The sequence below is a fragment of the Triturus cristatus genome, chromosome 4_2 (assembly GCF_964204655.1).
Source record: "Triturus cristatus chromosome 4_2, aTriCri1.1, whole genome shotgun sequence".
Classification (NCBI taxonomy): Eukaryota; Metazoa; Chordata; class Amphibia; order Caudata; family Salamandridae; genus Triturus; species Triturus cristatus.
In genome coordinates this window covers 169,549,398-169,572,567 of record NC_140586.1, presented here as the reverse complement: position 1 = coordinate 169,572,567, position 23,170 = coordinate 169,549,398, and the positions used below count along the sequence as shown (strand labels likewise).

Genomic DNA, 23,170 nt, shown 5'->3' with positions numbered 1-23,170 from the left:
CTAAAGCTCGTTTGGCCTGGCAGAGAGCCCTGGACACAGTGATAGACGATGCCGCGTGGACATATTGCTGCGCTGGTATACGACGGATATCACTGCACGGCAAGAACAGACTTATACACTTCAAATTCATAAATAGAGTATACTACACGCTAGAAAGGCTGCATAGATATGGCCTGCGCGAGGGGTCGACATGTGATAGGTGTGCGCACCCGGAGGCGGACTTCATGCATTTGGCGTGGTACTGTCCCGGCGTGGGCAAATCTTGGGAGGCAATATTTCGTCAGATTGGAGAGATAGCTGAACTGGAATTGAATCTGGACCCTGCGGTGGCTCTGCTGGGACACTCGAGGGGGCTCCCAAAGACGGCGCGTAGACTGGTAGACATGGGCATGCTGATCGCCAAGCGCAGGGTAGCTATCTGTTGGATGCGGGCCCTTTGCCCACATTAGCACAGTGGAAACGAGACGTGCTCTACTGCTGTACGCAGTCGGAAACGTATAGCGAACTGCTACCCCCGAGAATCCGGCCAAAGAACTTTTGGGGACTGTATGCTGAATACCTTAAGAGGAGTGGTGCGGGGGAGAGGTCTGGGGTGGGGGAGGTAGAAGAGCCGTCCCTGGGCGCGGTGGGTGCAGGTGTGAACTGAGTCAAGACCTATTGCAGTTGGTGGAGCTCCGACCATGGATGTTGAAGAGGGGGGTGTGCGTTCCAAGGTATACTTCGAGAACTAGTGAACATGAAAGGCTGTCTGGCACGCATAACTGTGAGCGTATAGGCTGGATGTAGGAGGCTTGTTAGGGAGTGTGACATGTACAGGCATTGACAGTGTGGGGGACGTCCTGGGAGCGACTGTTGGGACTTTTTGACAGGAGTGGGCGGGGGGGGGGTCTACGGTTCGGTTTGTTGTGGTAATTTAAGTAGAAAAACTTTGCTGTCCCTCAATGGAACCAGGCTATGAGGATCGACGAGATGGGCTACACCTCTTGATAGAGTTGCCAACTTACTGTAAGAGAAAACAGCGATGCCCGGCCCCCGGGATGTGGGATAAGCTGCATGGTGTAATGCTTATAAGACATGTACAGCCGACCTCTGGGTTGTAGGCGAGTAACGGTGTATGCCTGCGCTACTGTTCATCAAAAAATAAATAGTAATAAAAAAATGTTTGCATTACAAAAAAAAAAAAAAAAACTATAACACCCCTGAAACCTATGGATTTTTCTGTGAATTTCTAAGGTTTTTTAAATGCTAATTTCTAACTATAACATCCCTGAAACCTATGTTTTTTCAGTGAATATAGATCCAAGTGATTGGATGAACCAGTATCCACCTCCAGGTCCGGAAGAAGAGAAGGCGGTGTTGGAGTTATTACTCCACTCTGGGTGGTATGGATCGCCATTCCTATCCCCGCCGGATGGATTCCTAAACCCTTGGGGGTTGATGCGGATGGGGACCCAGGGGGACGCTTTATTTCCAGTACATTGAAAGCAGGAAATTGGTCTTGGCGACATCGTGGTGCCCTGTATTCCGCGTAATCACTGAATTTCCCACCCCTTACCTACCTGGATAAAGAACAGCATTCTGGGAACTGTGGTTCACAGGTATCGTGTGAGCTACTGCAGGTGATCAAAAGGCAATTACTTTATGGGTGGAGCGGACCGCAACCAATCACCTTGCGACAGGACACTGAAATGCACGTTGTCCGTCACACCTCCTGAACTTTGTTGGCGCTGAAGAAGGCTGTTCCAGCCGAAATGCATTCGCCGTGTTGTGCTCTTGAATAAAGATGCCCCCGTGGTCTCCCCTACTGTGGCCTCTTCTCTTTCTTGAAGGAGTTTATGGTGATAATTGAGCGCGCTCTCCAGCAACGCGCTTCTGGGGTCCCCGCATCGTCAAGTGGTCTGGTTCTCGCTGGTCTCTGCTGCGGCGGAATTCTCTTGTGTCCAAGTGATTGGATGAACCAGTATCCACCTCCAGGTCCGGAAGAAGAGAAGGCGGTGTTGGAGTTATTACTCCACTCTGGGTGGTATGGATCGCCATTCCTATCCCCGCCGGATGGATTCCTAAACCCTTGGGGGTTGATGCGGATGGGGACCCAGGGGGACGCTTTATTTCCAGTACATTGAAAGCAGGAAATTGGTCTTGGCGACATCGTGGTGCCCTGTATTCCGCGTAATCACTGGATTTCCCACCCCTTACCTACCTGGATAAAGAACAGCATTCTGGGAACTGTGGTTCACAGGTATCGTGTGAGCTACTGCAGGTGATCAAAAGGCAATTACTTTATGGGTGGAGCGGACCGCAACCAATCACCTTGCGGCAGGACACTGAAATGCACGTTGTCAGTCACACCTCCTGAACTTTGTTGGCGCTGAATAAGGCTGTTCCAGCCGAAATGCATTCGCCGTGTTGTGCTCTTGAATAAAGATGCCCCCGTGGTCTCCCCTACTGTGGCCTCTTCTCTTTCTTGAAGGAGTTTATGGTGATAATTGAGCGCGCTCTCCAGCAACGCACTTCTGGGGTCCCCGCATCGTCAAGTGGTCTGGTTCTCGCTGGTCTCTGCTGCGGCGGAATTCTCTTGTGTCCAAGTGATTGGATGAACCAGTATCCACCTCCAGGTCCGGAAGAAGAGAAGGCGGTGTTGGAGTTATTACTCCACTCTGGGTGGTATGGATCGCCATTCCTATCCCCGCCAGATGGATTCCTAAACCCTTGGGGGTTGATGCGGATGGGGACCCAGGGGGACGCTTTATTTCCAGTACATTGAAAGCAGGAAATTGGTCTTGGCGACATCGTGGTGCCCTGTATTCCGCGTAATCACTGGATTTCCCACCCCTTACCTACCTGGATAAAGAACAGCATTCTGGGAACTGTGGTTCACAGGTATCGTGTGAGCTACTGCAGGTGATCAAAAGGCAATTACTTTATGGGTGGAGCGGACCGCAACCAATCACCTTGCGGCAGGACACTGAAATGCACGTTGTCAGTCACACCTCCTGAACTTTGTTGGCGCTGAAGAAGGCTGTTCCAGCCGAAATGCACTCGCCGTGTTGTGCTCTTGAATAAAGATGCCCCCGTGGTCTCCCCTACTGTGGCCTCTTCTCTTTCTTGAAGGAGTTTATGGTGATAGATATATATAATCGCAAATATACGAGGTAATGAGCAGCCCCATCAAGTTAACTGCCTAGGGATGTTTAGAAACTGGTCCAACATTTGCCAGATCCTGAAGATCCAGGGATGGTTGCTTAAACAGAGTGGTCACAATAATACATTTTAATGATGATAACGTTAATTTAATGTTACCGAAAGGACGCAGTCAGAAATTACTGCTTCCTTTTAGAGCCTTGTTTGCCTGAAGCCCCTTGGCATTGCCCTGCAGGGATTGAAGAGTGTATGATATTCCATCTGAAATTGGTAGTGCTTGAAATTGAAGGAATGTGGTTCGGTAGGGATTTTAATGGGTGTGCCGTGAAAATTGTAAATATCTGCCCTCCACCTCTACATCTAGAAGTTTTAGGGATAGCTTGGTGATTGGAGGTGGCTGATAGGAGAGCTCTAGAGGGAGTGTATTTTAATAATCATTTTTTGAGAAGCGAGGGAAGGGGCCATGTAGGGCTCTCTTATCTATGAAGAGCGTTTTAAACTGAATTTGCTCTCTAATTTGAAGCCAGTACACGGAGCGTCGGAGGGGGCGGCTATGGTTAAACCTAGGAGGACCGCCAGGTGTGCAGCGGTGTTCTGAATGCAGATGTCGTGTAGGGTAATTGAAGAGTCTATGGTAAAGTGAATTTGCACAGTCCAGTGATGATGGCAACAACTGCCCATCTTTTACTTCATCATTGAGGGAGGGGTGAATTTCTTGAAGTTTTAAGGTGATAAGTACAGAACGAAATAAAAGAGGTTATCTGCTGGACCAGAGATTAGTTGTAGTCAGTCTTAACTCCCAGTCTTAAATACTTTAGTGGGGGATGGAGATACTCCATTTCTACGGGCCAGGAGCCTTCCAACCACAGGTTGGCAGGGTGGCGGATTGACTGTTTAAATAGCTGCCACACCTTCTACTCGTTTATCTTCTGGCTTGTCGTGTATAAATATTCTTAAACCCAAAGATTTCTGGCGAGTCTGTATCCAATAACCATGTTTTTGTGTGAAGAGTGCTGCTTCCATGTTATTGGATAAGATAAGTGAGTTAACCTCAATACCATGTTTTATTAGTGAATGAGTGTTAAGTGATCTTGGCTGCAGGGGCTTTGTTTCTGTTATGGATAGCATTAGATTCTAGAAGGAAAACAAGCTTAAAATAGTAAATTCAACATTTCTTAAATTCATTTGTTACAATGTTGCTAGTGGAGCAGGAGGATGGATGTAAGGATCTTCATAGTGGCAGGCCCCTTGTTCTGTTCGGGTGCAGATAGCCTTGCCATTGATGTACGAGAAGCAAGTCGCTGTGCGGATGTACATCAGGCCCACTTTTATGATCGGATCGGCACTTGCTCCAAGTAACAACTCCAGAGCTAGACTGTATTAATGGCAGGCCCCACTTCCTTTTCCTTCTTCTTCAAAGAGGGATGATGAGGGTGACCTCCCTCAGATGTCTTACCAATGTCCTCCAGATTCACTGAGAGAAAGGTGAGAAAACACCAACAAAGTTGTGCAAGATGACAGAGGCAACATAGAGTTATCAGAGAAAGGAAAAAGCAAACAAGTTAAAGAATAAAACTCTCAACAATACACATGCAAAATTAGAATACGATAAACAAGATTGATAACTAGAAAACGGTTAGCAGAAGTTAGGGAATGAGGTGCAGTTCTAGAAGAACGCTGCAAAGACAGATGCCTGAACGCTGATACGGATCGAGGAGAAAACTGTGAGCCCTTATATAAGAAACTAATGCTAGTGCCTCTTCCAGTGACTCTGGAAACATAATACCACTATTTTATATTTGCAAGACACAGAATAAAAGTATACTTCCTGTTACTGAGAAGCACGTTGTTTTGCCCTCCAACCACTAGATGTTCCAGACTTTATAAATACTCCAGTTGTAGACCTATTTCCCTTTTTCAGTTGTTCAAAGACGCGTGGCCTCAATAAGTAGGCGTGTCCCCTGCAGGTAAGTGCATCTCTTTTCCCCAAAGCCTAGTGTTTGGTATCAATGTTTCTAGGAGGCATGTGGGATCCATGAATGCCTCTGCTCAAGGCAATTGAGTGGATTCAGCAAAGACTAACAGTTCCAGTCTGGGTTTGCAAAGACTTGCGGTTCTTGTTCTGCAGTGCATAACGGACCGCCAACCTCCAGAGACTGAGTCCAAAATGGCCACTATGAAAGGGGTCAGCATAAAAAGTGTAAAGCAGCAAAATATGAAAATGAAAAAGCCTTCCAAAGCAACCTATGTAGTACTTCTAATCACTTGGGATTCTATGACGATCGACCACTGCATCAGAGCAGAATTGATCTTCAATACAGGTGTAATAAATAGATGGCTCCCCAACAATAAAGTAAAAGTTAAAAATGTCCCCAGTTTAGAAAAAAAGCATTTTGATAACCAACCAGACAAACAGCAATTAAAATTATGGTTAAAAAGTGCAGACTAAATTACGGCTGTGCTTCAGGTCTCCTTTTATGATCAACCCAGTAAATCTAAGGTTTTAGATATTTTTAATGCTTTTAGGGAAGTTTCTGCTCCCAGCCCAGTTTTATGCCCAAACAGCCCAAGCACTAACAAGCATCCACCATTTGTGTTCTCTGCAATTTCGATAGACACAGTGAGAGACTTTGTCCTTCAAGCTAAGTCGGGTTCACCTTTAGACCCCTGCCCCCCAAGGGTCTATCAAGAACTGGTACACTCAGTGAGTCCCCCACTCACCGATATTTATAACCTGATGTTCTCCTCTGGTGTTTTCCCAACTAGCTGGAAGCAGACTTCCATTTTACCTTTACTAAAAAAAAACACTCTTGATGTGACTAATCCCACCAACTATCGGCCCATTGCCAGACTGCCGCTGCCAGCAAAGATAGTGGACAAAATAATGAACAACCAACTGTCCCTATTTATCAATGCCAATGGCCTATTGGATCACACCCAATTTGGCTTCCGCAAGGATCATAGTACAGAGTTGGCATTGATTAAAGCCTCCGAGGAGATCAGGGCAGTTATGGATGGTGGAGGTGCAGCAGCTCTGGTGCTCCTCGACCTCTCTGCGGCATTTGATACGGTGGATCATCGTCTTCTACAGAGATGTTTGGAGAAGCTAGGATTAGGAGATTCAGCACGAGCACTTATAGCCTCCTTTCTCGCTGATCGAACATCCACCGTATCCATGGATGGTTTTAATTCAGATCCCTACACCCTCCCATGTGGTGTCCCGCAAGGGAGCTCTCTAAGCCCCACACTATTCAACATATATGTCTCTGAACTAGCACCCCTTATTCGGGATTTTGGTTTCAGTCTGACCACCTATGCCGATGACACTCAGATTGTGGTGGCAGCCTCCAAATTCCAACAGTCTCCGGCTCCGCAGTTCAGGAATTGCATGAGCGCAATTAATAAGTGGATGACAGCACACTGCCTGAGGTTAAACTCCAGTAAAACAGAAGTTCTAATTTTCGGCAGTATTCAGCCCCCTTGGAATGATCTGTGGTGGCCCGTCGAGTTGGGCTCTCCGCCCAATCCGGTGGTTAAGGCAAAGAACCTAGGCGTGCTTATGGATGCCAAACTCACTTTCCATCACCACACAAATGCGGTAGTGTCGGCATCGCATTTTCTCATCAAAAAAATAAGGAAAATGTTTCCTTACATCCCCAATCACACCAAGAGAACAGTAGTCTCTTGCCTTATCTCATCTAGGCTTGACTTTTGCAATGGTCTTCTCCTTAACGCCCAGAAGCAACATCTACACAAACTACAGATGATCCAGAACTCAGCAGCTCGTCTCATACTGGATATTCCTAAATATCATTCTGTCTCCAATGAAATCCGCTATCTTCACTGGCTTCCTATACCCCAGCGTATTGATTTTAAAGCCCTGTGTATTGTCTTTAAGGCTTTGCACGGTATTGGTCCGTCTTTCTTGCAGGATCATTTTTCTTGGTACTGTCCCACCAGACAGCTGCGGTCCACTGGAGCTCGATTACTTGCTGTTCCAAGAATTTTCAAAGCCCACTGGGGTGGACGCAGTTTCTTTTTCGGAGCGTCTAAATTGTGGAACACTCTCTTCCTTTTTCCCTCAGAAATGCTAGCTCCCTGATGATTTTCAGGAAACAACTGAAAACTTGGCTCTTTCAGCATTAGGGGCAAAGTAATCTTGTATCATTGTTATGTCTAGCGCCAAGACACCCCCGGGTATATGTGCGCTCTATAAATTCCTGTAACATAACATAACATAACAATGCTGCAAGCACCACATCCAGAGCTAGACCGCTGAATTCCAGAACCATAATCCAAAATGGCCACCATAAAAGAGGTTGACAAAGAAAGTGCGAACCAGCAATATATTAAAATGAAAAACTTCCAAACCATCTTAAGTAGCATCTCTAATGACTTTGAAATGTGAGAGAATAAACCACAGCATAAGAGGAGAATTGACCTTTCAACACAAGTGTGATAGATGGCCCCCGCAATAAAGTAGCAGTTAAACATGCAATCAATAGTAAAAAGTGATTTAAAAAACAATCAGAACAAACAGCAATGCAAATCATATATCCAAAGTGTGGGCTAATTTACAGCCTCACATCAGACCTGTCAGACTGGCACCTGCTCAGCTGCAGCTCCTCCGTTAAGGCGGATGAGCGTCGCTCCACTGCTTTTCAGCAATGCAAAAAAGGAAAAATAAAATGATAACACAATGTTATTATCATTTTTTTTTCGTGCTGTAGCCAGTTTTGGGGCAGGGCGAGGTGGGGCATGGCTGTCGTCACAGCCAGCAGAGTGAGGAGTAGTTGGTGCACTTAAGTGCGCATGACGGTTTGGCCGGCCGGCCGTCTTGAGCTGGCCAAACAGTCATGAGCGCTTAGCATGTTCTCCACCTGACTGTATTGCACAGCCTGGGTGAAGAACATGCACAGGCTCCCAATCCCTGTGTGAGCGCCGAACCAGGCCGCTCAGACCAATCACGACGCTGCTGTCATGCTGATGACAGCAATGTCATGATTGGCTAAGGGAGTCTGGGAGCCTGTGTGCTTCCGGTTGACAGAAGAGGATGGAGGAGAGGCGGTGGCCAGCAGCCAGGTAGGTGAAACTTTCTTTTCTTTTTTTCTTTACAGCTCCCCATCAGTACTGCCCTGGAGCAGCTGCCACTGCACATGCTCCTAGTAGCAGCTTCAGAGCTAGACGAATAACCTGCAGAGTCGGAGTCCAGAGTAAGTGCTCAGCATATAAAGTACAAAGCAGCAATATATTAAAATGAATAAGCCTTTCAAACCATCCTGGGAATTATCTCTGATCAGTTGGAATTTCGAGAGGAACAACCACAGAACAAAAAGAGAAATGACCTTTAAATAGAAATGTGGTAGAGACCCCCCTCCCCGCCCTCTCCTGCAGTACTGTATAGGATTTCAGGAGGCATAGATCGAAGAGGGGGTCCTGACTGACCACTGTCTACAGGTTATACCCATTTGGCGAGAAAAGGGAACTGAAAGTACATCACAGCCAGGGGTGGAAGGTTCACCATCCCAGTCAAGGATGGTTTGTCCTGGCTGGTGCATGGGGACCGATTCTGGTGAATGTCAATAGCCTTTTTGTAATAAAAGGGATGGATTGACATCAGGTCACACAGAGTAACAAAAGGAGGGATAATTTTAGTAACAGAAAGGTAAACATTACAGTGATCCACCACAGGCTTCAGTGTTGAGTATTATCCGGTGCCATTTGCACGTGCAGAAGCCGGTTTAGCTCACTCTTTCATCCAAGGTCATTTAGCCGCAGTAACACCTTAGTTGCACAATAGAGAATCCCTGTCTTTTCTCAGACTTCCGGTTATGAATGCATATTTGGGAGGTGTGAAATTCATAATGCATCTTAGAGGAGTCCCTTCAAACGCTTTAGACTTAAATGTAGAACTCACTCAACGTATGGGACACCTTTCAAACCAATGCATTCAATCTCTCTCTGCAGGTTTTTGTTACCCAAAGTTTTTTTGTGTAAAACTTTATGAGTTATGGCAAGACCCCAAGACACTGAAGAAAACATGTTTGCAGCAGGTGCTGCTGTAGATTAACAGGCTTAACACAGTCTTGCCATCTTGTGTTGTACCAACACTAGATGGCTGATTGTGCAAAGTATGTGACTCTAGGGCACTTCAGGTGCAAACTGATTGTTACGGGCAAGTAGCGTTTTTCTTACCTGTAGTCCTATATCTTCTTAGTGATCATTATCGTTATATATATATAGCTGTCTAGCAATTCTTTCCCGTCTATGTTGGCCAAGCGACTCATATCCCATCAAGGTGCTCCAAACAGCATCGAGTAGCAGCATGAAGAGCACATCTTTGCCAGGGTTACAGATTACCATACTTGCATGAAAATGTTCCACATTGCACCTTTGTCAGCATATCTGTTTATTAAAGAAAGCAAAGAACATTTTCAGTTTTGGATCTCACAGTATAATATTTTTAAAGAACTGTGGGATCCTGTTCAGGCCGCATTGAACACCAAACAACTTTTGTGTTATGAACAAGATCCGATGGAAGAGAATAACCACTTTAAAGCCCTATGTGTAGATCTGGATGTGACGGCCAACCAGTCAGTTATACATGGAAGTTGTTGACTGTCAAAAACCAGGTTACGTGTTTCAGTGTACATTTTCAGTAGTGAATAATGAATATTGCCCAGGAAGAGGTGGGATGGTTACAGTTAATGGACTACTACAAACGTCTAGCTTAATTTGTGGCATTGACAGGGACAAGCCTACGCTGTTTGTTCTATGGTAATGACGTTGGTGTTGAGGAAAGCGAGCTATGAGGTGAATAACCTATTGGACCCATCCCAATCTGGGTTTCGGGCCTTTCATAGCACTGAAACAGCCCTACTTAAGATAGTTGACAACATTCGGCTCTCTCTTGACGCAAGACAATCCGCCATCCTGATCTTACTCGACCTTTCGGCTGCCTTCGACACCATCTCACATGGCATCCTCCTGGAGCACCTAGCAGAGTTTGGTGACGAGGGCCCAGCCTTAAACTGGATCAAGAGCTACCTGACAGATAGGTCCTCCAAGGTCCAAATAGGAAAACTTTCATCTAAAAGCCAGAAAATTGACAAGGGAGTCCCCCAGGGATCCATACTAAGCCCCACACTCTTCAATCTATATGTGTCCCCATTGGCAAAAATAATCAAAGCACACAGGTTTGCAACAGTGTCCTACGCTGATGACACGCAGTTGCTGATAACCCTTGGACCAGATCCCACCGACACTAAACTCAAGTTCAAACTGTCCATGACGGCCATAAACGATTGGATGACAAACAACCACCTATTACTTAATGCCAGCAAAACTGAAATCATCCTTTTCGGAGATGCACAAAAACTATGGACAGATGACTGGTGACCGCCTGCCTTGGGACCCTGCCCACCGCCAAAAACTGCTACCCGAAACCTAGGTATAACTATAGATAATAAACTCTCTATGGCGGACCACATCAACAATGTAGTACGCACCAGCTACAGGCTTATGCGTAATCTCAGGAAAAATTTTAAATGGATTCATTTATCCTCGCGCATGCCCCTAGTACAGGGACTAATCATTAGCCGTCTGGATTACGGAAATGCACTACTTGCCTCCATAAATGAAAAGTGTCTGACAAAACTGCAGGTTTTACAGAACACTGCAGCCAGGCTGGTCCTGAACCTCCCTCCCCGCACCCCCTCCGCGCCCAGTTTGAAGACCCTTCACTGGCTCCCCATCAAAAAAAGGATCACATTCAAACTATGCTGTTTGTTTAGTCTATAAAACCCTTAATGGCAAAGGGCCAAAATATCTAGCTAATAAACTGATAAAATACCAACCAGTCAGAACCCTCCGCTCTACCAGTAAACAACTTCTAATTGTACCAAAAGTCCGTCCAGTAAGAAATGGGGACAGATCCTTCTCCAAAATTGCCCTTGAAACATGGAACACACTGCCCCCATATCTCCGACTGGACACTGATCATAAAAGGTTCCGCAAAATCCTTAAGACCTGGCTTTTCTAGCGCTGCCTAGTCACCTCCCTTGGTTCCTCTGAGTATCTGCGGGCGCTATGAGACCTACGGATGATATATGCGCTTAACAAATACCAAGAAAAAAAATAAGAAAAAAAACTTAAGAAGCACAAGAATAACCGCAGTGGCAAGGATGCAGTTAATGAACATATTTCTGTGTTGTCCATTTACCCTGATGTAAACCTGTGAGCGCTCTTCCAATCTTGCCTAACTCCAATGATAAATTCAAGTGAGTGTGCTCCGGCAGGCAGGCAAGACTCGAACTACATGGAAACAGAATATCACTCTGGTGCAGGCACATATTTTTTAAAATATAAATGCCATTCCTTTATAACTGGCAACGGTGGGAGGGGCAGATGGGGGGTGCAACGGGCATGTAAAATTACAGAACTTTGCATCTTGTCTCATAGTAATGGTTTTTGGGGAACTTCGGAAACTGTCTGAAATTTCAGACTTTTTTAATCTGCTGAAGGGATTTTGTAGGTCAACAATCTAGCAAGGTACCATTTTACTGATTTCTTTGGGTTAAACAGTTGAAATAATGTATTCACTTATTTAGCTCAAAAATAAAAAGAACAAATCCACTTTTTATTCACAGACAGAAAAAATAAATCAGACGTTCCACCATAAATAGGGTGGCTGGTCTGATGTCTTTCCTCCAATGCCCCCTACTCCGTTGGGTATTTTCAGTAAGTTTTTCGATGGAGGAGCCAGAGGGGGCAGTGCGGTCAGAAAACCAACAGTTTGTTCTACTCAGAATAGAGTTGGCGTATCAAGGGTCGGATGCACAAGGTACCCCGTCACATTTGTGAGGGACTACCCTGTCTGCCAAACTCTAAATCAGACCCTCTGTGTTGCCTTATTAAATACTGCATTTAGTCTTTGTTAACTAAGACATATACTGTAGTGAGGATATGGGATTCACTGCGTACATTGCTAAGTTAGCATAAGTTAGTATATGCTTGGCAGTCATGTTGCCGCTTTTGCACATGTTTCTACATGACTTTGTTTTCACAATTCCTCTGCTTATGCCCGCTCACATGGGAACCGTCTGCCTTTCACGTTTCTTGCTAAACTCTGTGGTCTTCGTCTGCACAGCGTGTTCAAGGTCAAAAAACAATGTGCTCTGTTAATCTGCTTTGGTCAGTCCCACGCATGTTAGACATAATACTACCACAGCTGTACTACTGAAAATCGAGTACTTTAATATGGCATTGCAGGCATGTTAGGCACTTTGAGAAAATCTTTCTGAAGAGAAGAGCTGTGTTTGTCCGGAGATGTAAATCTTTGCATCTAAACCTGGAGGTATGGGGTCCCCTGACAAAGCCCAGAGGTCTTCTATAATTATTATAAACTAGTTCCTAGCACGGGGAGTGTGGCAAGGCACATTAGGCCTTTTTTCCACTAGCTTTATAAAATGATATCCCCGGTCATATTTTATGGAATTGTAACAATGCTCACTATATTGAGTTTATGCATATTGCTGCTAGTATTGGCTTGTGTACTGCATTTTAGAGCACTTAGTTAAAATAAACATTTTAAACTATACTGTGTCTCTGATTGCTCACGTTGTGGACAAGTATGAGTGAGTTGGCGAAAGAGTGTTCTTGCTCATGAGATTACTGAGAGTCTGAGTTACATGTTCTAGGATGTCTAATCATTGGTAGCTTCGCTGTAGTACGAAGAACAAATGAGACACTATAGCTAGTCAGATTGGGGTTCCGGGTACTAAGGTGGGCTGTTGGTACACCACTATACACGAGGTCCTGGTTTCTTGCGCATAATTCTGTATATGTGCAGAATCCCTGCAACAATACTCGATTTTATGGATATGCAACCAAATCAAAACTTTTAGAAGTGTTTGCCCCTCAGTTTCTTGTTCTGTGTAAACATGGAGTAAAACATTAATCATATTTTCCAGGGGTTTTAAGAATGAAATGTTGGTGATCATCTTTCTATAAGGCAATTTTTTTTTCTCTACAGCTCCCCTTCCGTATACCCTTCAACACTGATTTGTAACCAGAGCCCCAACATTGTGATGGGATCACAAGTGCAGCAAGGAAATTTGCACTTACCTTTCCCAGGGTGAGTACCTATCGGCCGAGGGGTCTTGCGCAAAAAACAATAAAAGGATGCTGCTTACGTGTATAAACTAAGCATTGGCAAAGCCAACTGATCTCACCTTTGGGAAATATTGGTTTTGCCAATGCCTTTTGGATATGTTGTACACCATCGGCAAGATGCTGTGTAGCATGGCCAATAGAAACAAAAGGCAAACAATTAAAAGAAATATTTACAAAGCTGTGTAATTTTATATTGGTGTGCTTGCATCATTAGCATGTTCATCTACAAATTAATGTGGGCACCATATTTATTATTTACCAATCCATGATGGATTGGTAAGTAAAAAGGTATTTAAAAACAAGACGATGGCCATTGGGGCACGGGAGAACTGGGTGAGGAAGGGAGGCAATGCAGAATGGATGGGAGAGGGAAAAAGCATCAGACAAGGTGGAGCCACACGGGGCAGGATGAGAAGCACTCAAGCGAGAATGCAACATTAAGCACGGGAAGGGAGTTTGGCAGGGGAGAATCACACAAGAGAGAGCTTGCAACACTAGGGAGAAAGCAACATGGAGAGTGGGCGGGTATTTGACCATGCAGAAGCACATGATGGAGAGAGCTGAAAAACACATGCACTCTCATGGAGTGCTTATGCAAAAAAGGATTTCCTTAAAAGTGAGCAGTGGAAGGATAGAAGCCAGTTAGTCAGAGAGATGGTAAAGAGGCAGTGCTCCAGGGAAGGGATAAACCCAAGATGGACAAGCAGTAACATAGAAATCTGTTGAATAAGAAGCAAGCAAATGAGAGTGACAATGAAGCCAACCAGTGGTAGGCAGCGGAGGGGATCTAAGTCCCTGTATGTTCTTGGTAAGCTCACAATAGGAATTTTGCAGCTATGCAGCTTGCACTGTCTGGTATCCTTGAAGTAAAGAGAGGGTAGGTTAATTTGGAAATGCATCTCTCATTAGCCAAAAATTACATATCGCTAGTGGGGAGTTAAAGCCATTCCTTGGTGCTGAAGAGACATGTTTTGGTCAGGTTGTAGCACTGGGAGTGGCAGATAGGAGGATGGAGAAGATTAGCATGGATACGTGAGCAACAGCTAATGTCAGGACAAAGGCATTGTCATAGGTTTGGAAGAGAGCAAAATATATATTGGTGCAACAGTGATATCTTGTGGCAGTGTTTGATGTCCAGGAGTAAGCGAGCAGCTTCTGGTGTAAACATGGCACATTTTGGCCACTCAGAATATGGTGTTGGGTTGGGTCTTTGACAGAGTTTGGAAAGGAAAATACCCAATAGATGCACAACTTAGTAATATTGAAAGCCACAGTTTTGAATTGGGTGAAAGAATGATTTGGCTGATACTGGTAGAACAGTGGCACCCAGAGGCCAGGTAATGACAGACAGACACAGCCTAGAAAAAAGCGTACCTTTGTCAATAGTTGTTAAGCAAGGCTGTCCTTCCTATATTCATAGCCTTGGAATAATCATTTTCCACCAGAGTGGATCTCTGAAAAAACATTTTTCATTTTAAAATGTTCATTCCTCTCTAATAGAATATTTTTTTGTTTCCATGTCTAAAAACATTACTGAAGATTAAAGAAAATAGATTTTTAAAATGTTGTTCATCTTTAATTTTCGTTTTTAAAGTCTGTGAAAGTGAAACCACCATACACATACATAGCTGGTATTCTCTCTTTGTAATAGTTGGTGACATGTCAGACTTCATTTTTGCATGTGCTGCCCTGCTGCGAATCCTGCAGCAGTCATGTTAGAGTAGACAGATGTTACATTCAGATGGCATGGCTAGATTGGTTGCAGCAACTTCGTTGAGGAATTCCACAGCTGTCACCGAGGTCTAGCAAATGTTGTGGGAGAGACAAGACAGCATAAGAGGAGCTGGGCACCTCTAGCAAAGCGACATTTCATGGCATTAATCAAAATGACACCCACGACCACACACAGTGGCCCTGAGTAACTGCATAAAGCGTGCAACCTAAGCTGAATGCCACTGTTCAAATAATCCACTACTACCTGCTGACCTTTGGAGGATGCATCAGATATTAAAACAATGAGCTTAAATTGTGCCAGAAAAGGGATTAAAATCTGCCCCTAATTGGAAGACCGCAGTTTTAAGGGACTGCCTTAAAACTTGAAATGAACAATTTTCTGTGCAAGGAAGTGGTATTCAAAGGCATGAAATCACTCAGCGCCCCCCAAAAAAATCTAGAAGGCCTGGTGCACCGTACAAAAGTAAACACATTCCTCGGTGCCAAGCAGCAGTCTAGCTCCCTTAGCAGTCCAATAATGAAACAATCGCTTTGGCAACAACAATATGAAGCAGGGATTAGGGACACTTTGCTTAACATACGGCATTAACAGAGATAATGCTACGAAAAGGTGTAAGAGGATGAAGTTTGCGTTACAAAGTGTGAACCTAAAAGGCATGTACTACAAAATATTGTATAGGAAATACTTTTGACAAAGGGACCGTATTTTTGTTGGAATATTTAAGAAAGTCTATGTTTATACATCTCCATACAATGTAAACAGAAAAGATGTAAATCCAAAAACATGTTAACAAGACCAAAAAGTTACCAAAAATGAACCAGCAAGAGTGATTAGTGACTATCATTTTCTTTATGACAGGCTAAGACAACCAACCAGCATGCACCTCCAAAACAAAAAAACAAAATTTAACAACTTAAATATTGTTGTGTCTGCAAAGTAGACATATCATGCCACTTTTTCTGTCCAACATAATAACTATCCAGAGCCTACATACACTCTCTCTAATCTTTTATATGTACTTTTTTATAGAATTGTTATTATGAGATCTTCTAGACAGTTAAACCTTTATGCAGATAAACATATAAAAGAAACAGCAAATAAATATTTAAAACATGGTGAAATAATGCCGCTTTCAATAAAAATGGCAAATAAAAACAAACGCTTGTGCTTTTGGTCCTATGCCAGCTGCAAAAACTGTGGTACAATGGTTGCTTTGAAACTGAGTCGTGTGAGACAAAGTAAGCGACGATGACTTTAAAATTAAAATGTAAAGGGGCATTCATTTTTTCTCCATGTGCTGTAATTAAACCCATTTTTCCCAAGTTTTTCATTTTGAGTAAATCTTTGTAAATGTGGAAGAAGGAATCTTTTTAGAGAGGAGATTTTATTTTCATAATTAGCATGCATTTTTTTCTAAGATGCAGAGTAGTGGCTTAAATCAATCTAAGTTCATGAATCCGGTTAAGACCCTTTGCTGGCAAGTTATGGGCTATTTAAGAAAGTCTACTAATTCTTGGTGATTCCAGTGTGTATTGCTCTGAGGAGCAACTTCTGGAGTAATGTATCCATTCTGAATACGATACCCAGAGTAACAAAATGATGCCCAGTTCTTGAGGGAAGTTCTCATTCCCATCTTGAGCCAGTTATTCTGCATTGTCTCTCGAGACTTATGCTCCATAAAGCCCCATTTTATGTTATGAAGATGTTAGCATTCACGTCCAGTGGAGCACTAATTAGAAGATAATTGAAGGAAATCAAAACCATCAAAAGCGACGAAGAGCTGACAATTAGCTTCTGTAAGCTCCTAAGATGTCAGTATGCTGAACCCACATTTATTCTGAAACATGATATACATTTATTGAGAGAAGCACTCAGGAGGTACTGTAGGGTGATCTGTGAGTCTTTGGAAAATAATTTCTGTAGTACCTTGCACAAAGTATTCAAGCAAAAATGTTCTTGCATGTATTAGTAATTAAATCTCGGCAAATTAATTACCAAGATTTCGTGCTCAAATATAGCATTACCTGAGGAGGTTTGGTGTGATTACATAAAAGGGCTACATGCACCTAACACTCCTGATTAGAAAGTAGTCCCGTAGAGCTCAATACAGATGGTGAAACATCCAGGCTGAAGAAAATCACGACCCTTATAAATATCACAAATTTTCAAAAGAGACCCCATCTTGATCTTGAAAAAGAATACTTAAAGCTGGAATACCTTTTTAGTCCCCATATTTTATGGAATGCTATATATCTAATGCTACGATCCCAGAGAGAAAGTATTTTTTTTTATTGTCAAACAAAAGAGACCAAAAGTGGATTAAAAAAATTATTGTCAGGTAGCCCTCCTGGGTGATAAACTCTATTGCAGAATACTTTCAGATATTGGTCACAGAAAGTATTATCTTACCGCTAGACCAGGCAGGAATTCGTTTGAAACAATCTTGTCTAGATAATTTAACAGTACTTAGAATTACATTGGATAAATAAATACAAGCTAAAAGGTCTACGTGTTTTTAAGTTTAATTCCTGGATTATTCTAAAGCCTTTGATCTGGTTGTAACACTGGTTGGAGTGAAGGAGGAGCCAAGTTGAACAGTCATGCAATAGGTAAAAGGGAACAGAAGTGTTATGCTTCAGCCTAATAACCAAAGTCTCTACAGAAGTGGTCCAAGGGATGCCAAGCTTTGACCGCAGCTTAGAGATGGGTTCTTGGTATGTAAAGAAAAATATGGCAACAAGATAAGTGCATGGTTCACACTGTAGGCCAGTTCTTTGTAATCCAAACAGTTTGCGCGAACGTGTTTTTGGGTCATGGAGATGATCACTTTAAGAGTTCTGGTGTTTTTTCAGGTCTTACTCTGACATCCAAGTGCCGGTGGCCCACGTGACGTCTCCCAGTCACTTACCAGGAACCTGCGACACCATGATAAGGTGAGAAATGTATCCTTGGAGATCAGGAAAGGTTTGCACTCTCAGACAAAAGTGTGATGTGAATGCTGGAGGTCTGGAAGCGGAAACTGTACTTCTGCCACTGTATATACTGTCTGGGTAGTTCAATGACCAGATCATTTAACAATGCACCAGTTCCGGTGCCCCTGAGGTTGGAGGTCAATCGGAGAGCCCACACTAACTTCTCCAGACGAGACATGAAGGCGGAGGCATTCGGCTGCGCCCGCTGGCTGAGATTGTGGAAGATGAAAGTTTAAACTGCACCTGCCCCAGGACGCAGTTGGGAGATATCGATGCTGGGGGTGGGGGGGGGGCGAGGCCCTAAGACGGGATGACAAACTAGAGACTGAATGGATAACCTTAATGGATGGCAAACCATGAACATTGTGATATGTTTATGCGGGGCTGGAGCTGCTGACCCCGCGAACATTTTTCGCAGTCTTGGGGGGGGGGGGACACACTCTGCCGTGTTGGGGAGTGGGTAGTTTTAAATCCACGGGCAGGGGGGCAGGGAGGGGGGAGGTTAGGGTTGGGCGGGAACCGGGAGGGGGTTTGAGAATGGGGAGTTTTCTTACTTGGTTAAGCGGAAAGTTTATGATCATAGACAGCCATGACCATCCGGAAATAGAAGGGACTACACGCAGAGCTATACCAGCACTGAGACACCAGATATCTTCTAGATTATGCACACTATTGTTAAATTGTCACACGTGGATATACTACCTTTGCGATGACTGGGGATGATAGAGATGTGACACTTTCCGTCCTTACCTGGAACGTCAATGGGATGGGGGATAAAATAAAGCGAGGAGTGGCACAACAGTATCTCAAACGCCAATCTCCAGACGTAGTGCTCCTACAAGAGTCACATCTAGTAGGGAACAAAAGCAAGGCTCTCACGCGCTGGGGCTATAAACTTCCGGTGCATGCGGACTATACCACAGGGTCCCGAGGGACAGCTATACTAGTCAAGAAAAACTTAGGTCTGATTACGCATCGAATATGGTCTGACCCTCAGGGTAGATTTGCTGTTTTAGAGGCCCAATGGGAAGGGAAAGCATTAAATATTGTGTCAGTGTACCTACCACCTGCATTGGGTAAAGTTGCTTTAGCAGATCTGGGCAAGATATTAATGGACCTCCCCGCAGGTACCTTGATTCTGGGCGGCGACTATAACCTCACTATTGGCGATACTACCGACAGGCATCCGCAGAGGCCAGGGGTTACACCGAATAGGCTCATGCGCGACTTCATGACGGCGATGGGCCTCGTAGATGTTGGACGCGAGACGCCCCTGACAGTGCCGCGGTTCACTTACTATTCAAACGCACATAAGAGTTCATCCCGCATTGACTACTTCCTGACGTACGCGACCACTACAGGAGGTTTTTCGCAACCTCGGGTCCTCCCGAGAGGTATCTCTGCCCACTCCCCGGTGTGGGTCGAGTATACACATTGGGAACGACAGCCCCGAACTATGATCGTGATCGACCCGTGGTTGTTAAAGATACCAGATATCAAGGAAGACCTCTGTAATAGCACCACTGGGAGGCATTTAAGGTAGTGCTGAATGGGCGGGCCTTAGCATTGAAGACCGGCTATCTGCGTCACAAACGCGGAACGCTTCTCCAGTTGGAAGATGAGCTTTCAAAACTGGAAGCTGAACATGCCACTAACCCCGCAGATGATACTCCACATCGCCTCGCACTCAAGCGGGAGGAGTACAAACTTAAGGCGAGGGAGCATATGGTGACTAAACATCTAAATATGCAGCATAGATTATATGAAATGGGAGACAAGACGGGCAGGATGCAAGCATGGTTAGAGAAGAGGGATCACGGGGACAGATGGGTCCAGAGACTAGCTCTGCCAAATGGAGAGACGATTACACACCCCAAAGACATAGCAGAAGCGTTTGGGGACTACTTCGAGGAAGTCTACTCCCCATCCACCACATACACTGCAGAAGACTCCCGTCAGCTCCTTGCGGATAGCGTTCTGCCCATCCTTTCCGAAGCCGATAGACAATCCCTAGATAGTGACCTCTCAGATGAGGAAATCCAGAAAGCCATAGCCCATATTCGCTCAGGCAAGGCGACCGGACCTAACGGCACCCCTATTGAGTTCCTTAAGGTGACGAGCTCCCAGATAGCCCCGCATCTCCGGGCCATGTATAACGAAAGCTGTGCAGCGGGCAGACTCCCGCCTGACCAACGTTTGGCAACTATAGTAGTGATTCGCAAACCCGGAAAGCCCGGGGATGAATGCGAGTCCTATAGACCTATTTCCCTGATCAGCGTAGAAGCCAAAATTCTGGCGAAGGTACTGGCCACCAGGTTGGTTGCAGTCATTTCTTCTCTAGTACACCCGGACCAATCTGGCTTCATGCCAGGGAGAAATACGGCACTAAATATTCGTCGACTTCAGAACGTTCTAGCCCGCCAAAGCTTCTTGGAGGAGGATGCGGTGATCCTGTCGCTAGATGCCTCCAAGGCTTTCGACTCCATAGAATGGCCTTATCTATTTGAGCTACTAGTGAGATTTGGGTTCGGTCCTAAGTTTTAAAGTGGGTTTGATTACTCTATGAAGATATATAGGGTCAAATACGGGTTAACAATCATACATCCAGGGCCTTCCGGCTCCGGAGAGGAACCCGGCAGGGCTGCCCGCTCTCGCCGCTAATCTTCTCTCTCATGCTCGAGCCACTGGCGACCTGGATTTAGCGTGACATCATGGTAAGAGGGTTGCGATGGGTGCCAGACCTGGTAGATAAAATATCACTCATGCGGATGATATCCTGCTCTATCTTGCCTCCCCCTATCAGTCCATCCGGGTGGTATTAGACATATTTACCAATTTTGGGAAGTACTCCGGGTACGCCATCAATTGGACCAAATCCATATTGTATATGCTCCATGGGAGGGTCCCTCCCCTCCAGGCTGATTGTCAGTTGAAGGTGGCAGAAGATGGTTTTCGATACCTGGGAATATACGCTACGGCGAGCCCGGCTTTGTCGAGCATTGGCGGTCCCTGCCGCTCTCCCTGGCGGGCCGTGCTGCCCTCTTCAAAATGCTTGCTCTCCCGCGTTTCCTATACATCCTTCAAAACTGCCCCAATAAAGTTCCAGATGCCTATTTCACGGCAGTAGAGGGAGAGATCTGTACGTTATTATGGAACGGTGGAGCCCCCAGGATATCGATGAGGAAGCTTACCAAAGGGTGGTACGACGGCGGGATAGCCCTGCCGGACCTGAAATTATATTACTGGGCCTTGCAGCTGGTAGTGGTGAATCATTGGATATACCGACCTCCCCACGACCCGGCGTTCACATTAGATAACTACCAAACGGGACGTGCGGGATATCTGAGAGCGCTCTACTCCAAAGGGAGAAAACAGACATTTATGGGCCCAATGGCCCATACAGTCAGCATTTGGCGCCGAGCGAACTCTCAACTGGGATGGGCGAATATCCTCACTAAGGCGGCACCATTATGGCAAGCCCAGGAACTCGGTACCCTTTGTTTCCAGCCAGGGTTCGATAAATGGGACATGATTGGCATCTCAAGGGTCGGTGACATGATACGAAACGGTGCCATCCTTAGTTTTGAGGAACTTCAGGGAACCTACCATATGGCACAAAGTGAGCTATTTCACTACCTTCAGGTCCGCCATGCCCTCCGGACGGCGTTTACGGACTTGCAGAATATTCCAGACGTTTCGCCCCACGAAGACAGACTCTTAGATGGCCAACTGCACTCGAAGGCCATCTCCCTGACGTACAAAAAGCTTTGCAATAACCTCCCTGATACATTCGAGAGGCTCCGAGAGAAGTGGCAACAGGACATAGGACCCCTTGAGGAAGAGGACTGGAGGGAAGCACTGATGTCTCCTAGACGGGCGGCGATTACCCTTAGACACCGACTTATCCAGCTACGGATTCTCCATAGGTCCTATATGACAGGGGTGGTCCTAGCACGAATAGGGGCCAAGGACGATTCACTCTGTAGCAGGGGATGTCAGCAGGAGGCCACGTTCTATCATATGGTCTGGGAATGCCCTGCACTCAGATCACTGTGGGAGGGGGCAGCGACTAAGCTTCATACCACGCTAGGGAAAACATTGACCCTCACGCCTCAGTTAGGTCTACTTAATATATGGGACGCCACAGACCTCACCGAGATCGAGTAGCAGATGGTAACGTTGGGCTTCACTTTGGTCAAGCGAGAGATAGCACGCCACTGGGGGGCTGCTGAGGCACCATCCATACGAGTGTAGGTACAGGAGCTCGACAGATGCATGATAGCTGAAAAAGAAGTGTTCATCATTAGAGGGTGCCCCAAAAAGTGGGAGAAGAAATGGAAGGCGTGGAATAGCTATAGAGGGTCCCTATGCACATCCCCGTTGGTGGACCTGACGTTAAGGCGGAAGGAACTTAGAAAAGTGTTAGCATTGTGAATGTACTCTTACATATGTTATTCATTTTGGTGTGCTATGGTGCTGCGGACATAAATGTGAATCTATCTGTGTGCCTGACAAAATGTAATAAAATATTATTCCCAAAAAAAAACCACCAAAAAAAAACTGCATCAGTTCAGTCCAGTTTTGTACTATCGTTTGCACTATAGTTCAGTGAAAAAGCATAATGTTGTGTTTACTAAGTGTTCAATACGAATAGTAGGGAAATGTTGTACTGGCCCAAGATCAGTGTACTATTTTTTGTTTACCCTGGCCCAATGTTAGTGTTCTTTCTTGTTTTACCATGCAGCAATAAGCACATGGTATAAAGGGACAAATCGGGCTCCTTCTATTGGCCTGATCATGAGTCGAGTGGAGTGCTGTCCCCGGTGAGATGAGGCTCTGAACAATCACAAATGGCCTAGTGTTCCCACACTCACATTTACCAGGTGCAGGAACACCGGTCAGATTTTACCAAATGCTGCTCAGCCCCTCTTGTAGGGCACAGGGGGCATGGAATAGTACCCCTTGTAAGCCCAAAACCAGCCCTGACCCGTCCACTGAAACCCTTCCCAGTCCCCACCCTGTATGCAACACCTCATCTAAGCATTAGGGAACCGGGAGCAAGATTGTCCCGGGAACGTGGACTCCACATGTGCAAAAGGAAAACGTTAACGTAATTTTGGGTCTGCTTCCCATTCCAGGGACAAAATCT

The 23,170-nt window shown here is 45.2% G+C and overlaps 1 protein-coding gene across 11 annotated transcripts in view; it reads left to right on the top strand.

The window, feature by feature from the left end:
• The window catches only part of STAT6 (signal transducer and activator of transcription 6), a 760,203-nt gene that overhangs the window by 710,373 nt on the left and 26,660 nt on the right, over positions 1-23,170 (top strand). For all 11 annotated transcript variants that reach the window (XM_085600982.1, XM_085600983.1, XM_085600976.1 and 8 more), the window contains 2 exons: positions 13,175-13,276; positions 17,902-17,982. In XM_085600982.1, the coding sequence (XP_085457108.1) occupies positions 13,175-13,276; positions 17,902-17,982 (183 nt within the window). The remainder of the gene's footprint in view (positions 1-13,174; positions 13,277-17,901; positions 17,983-23,170) is intronic.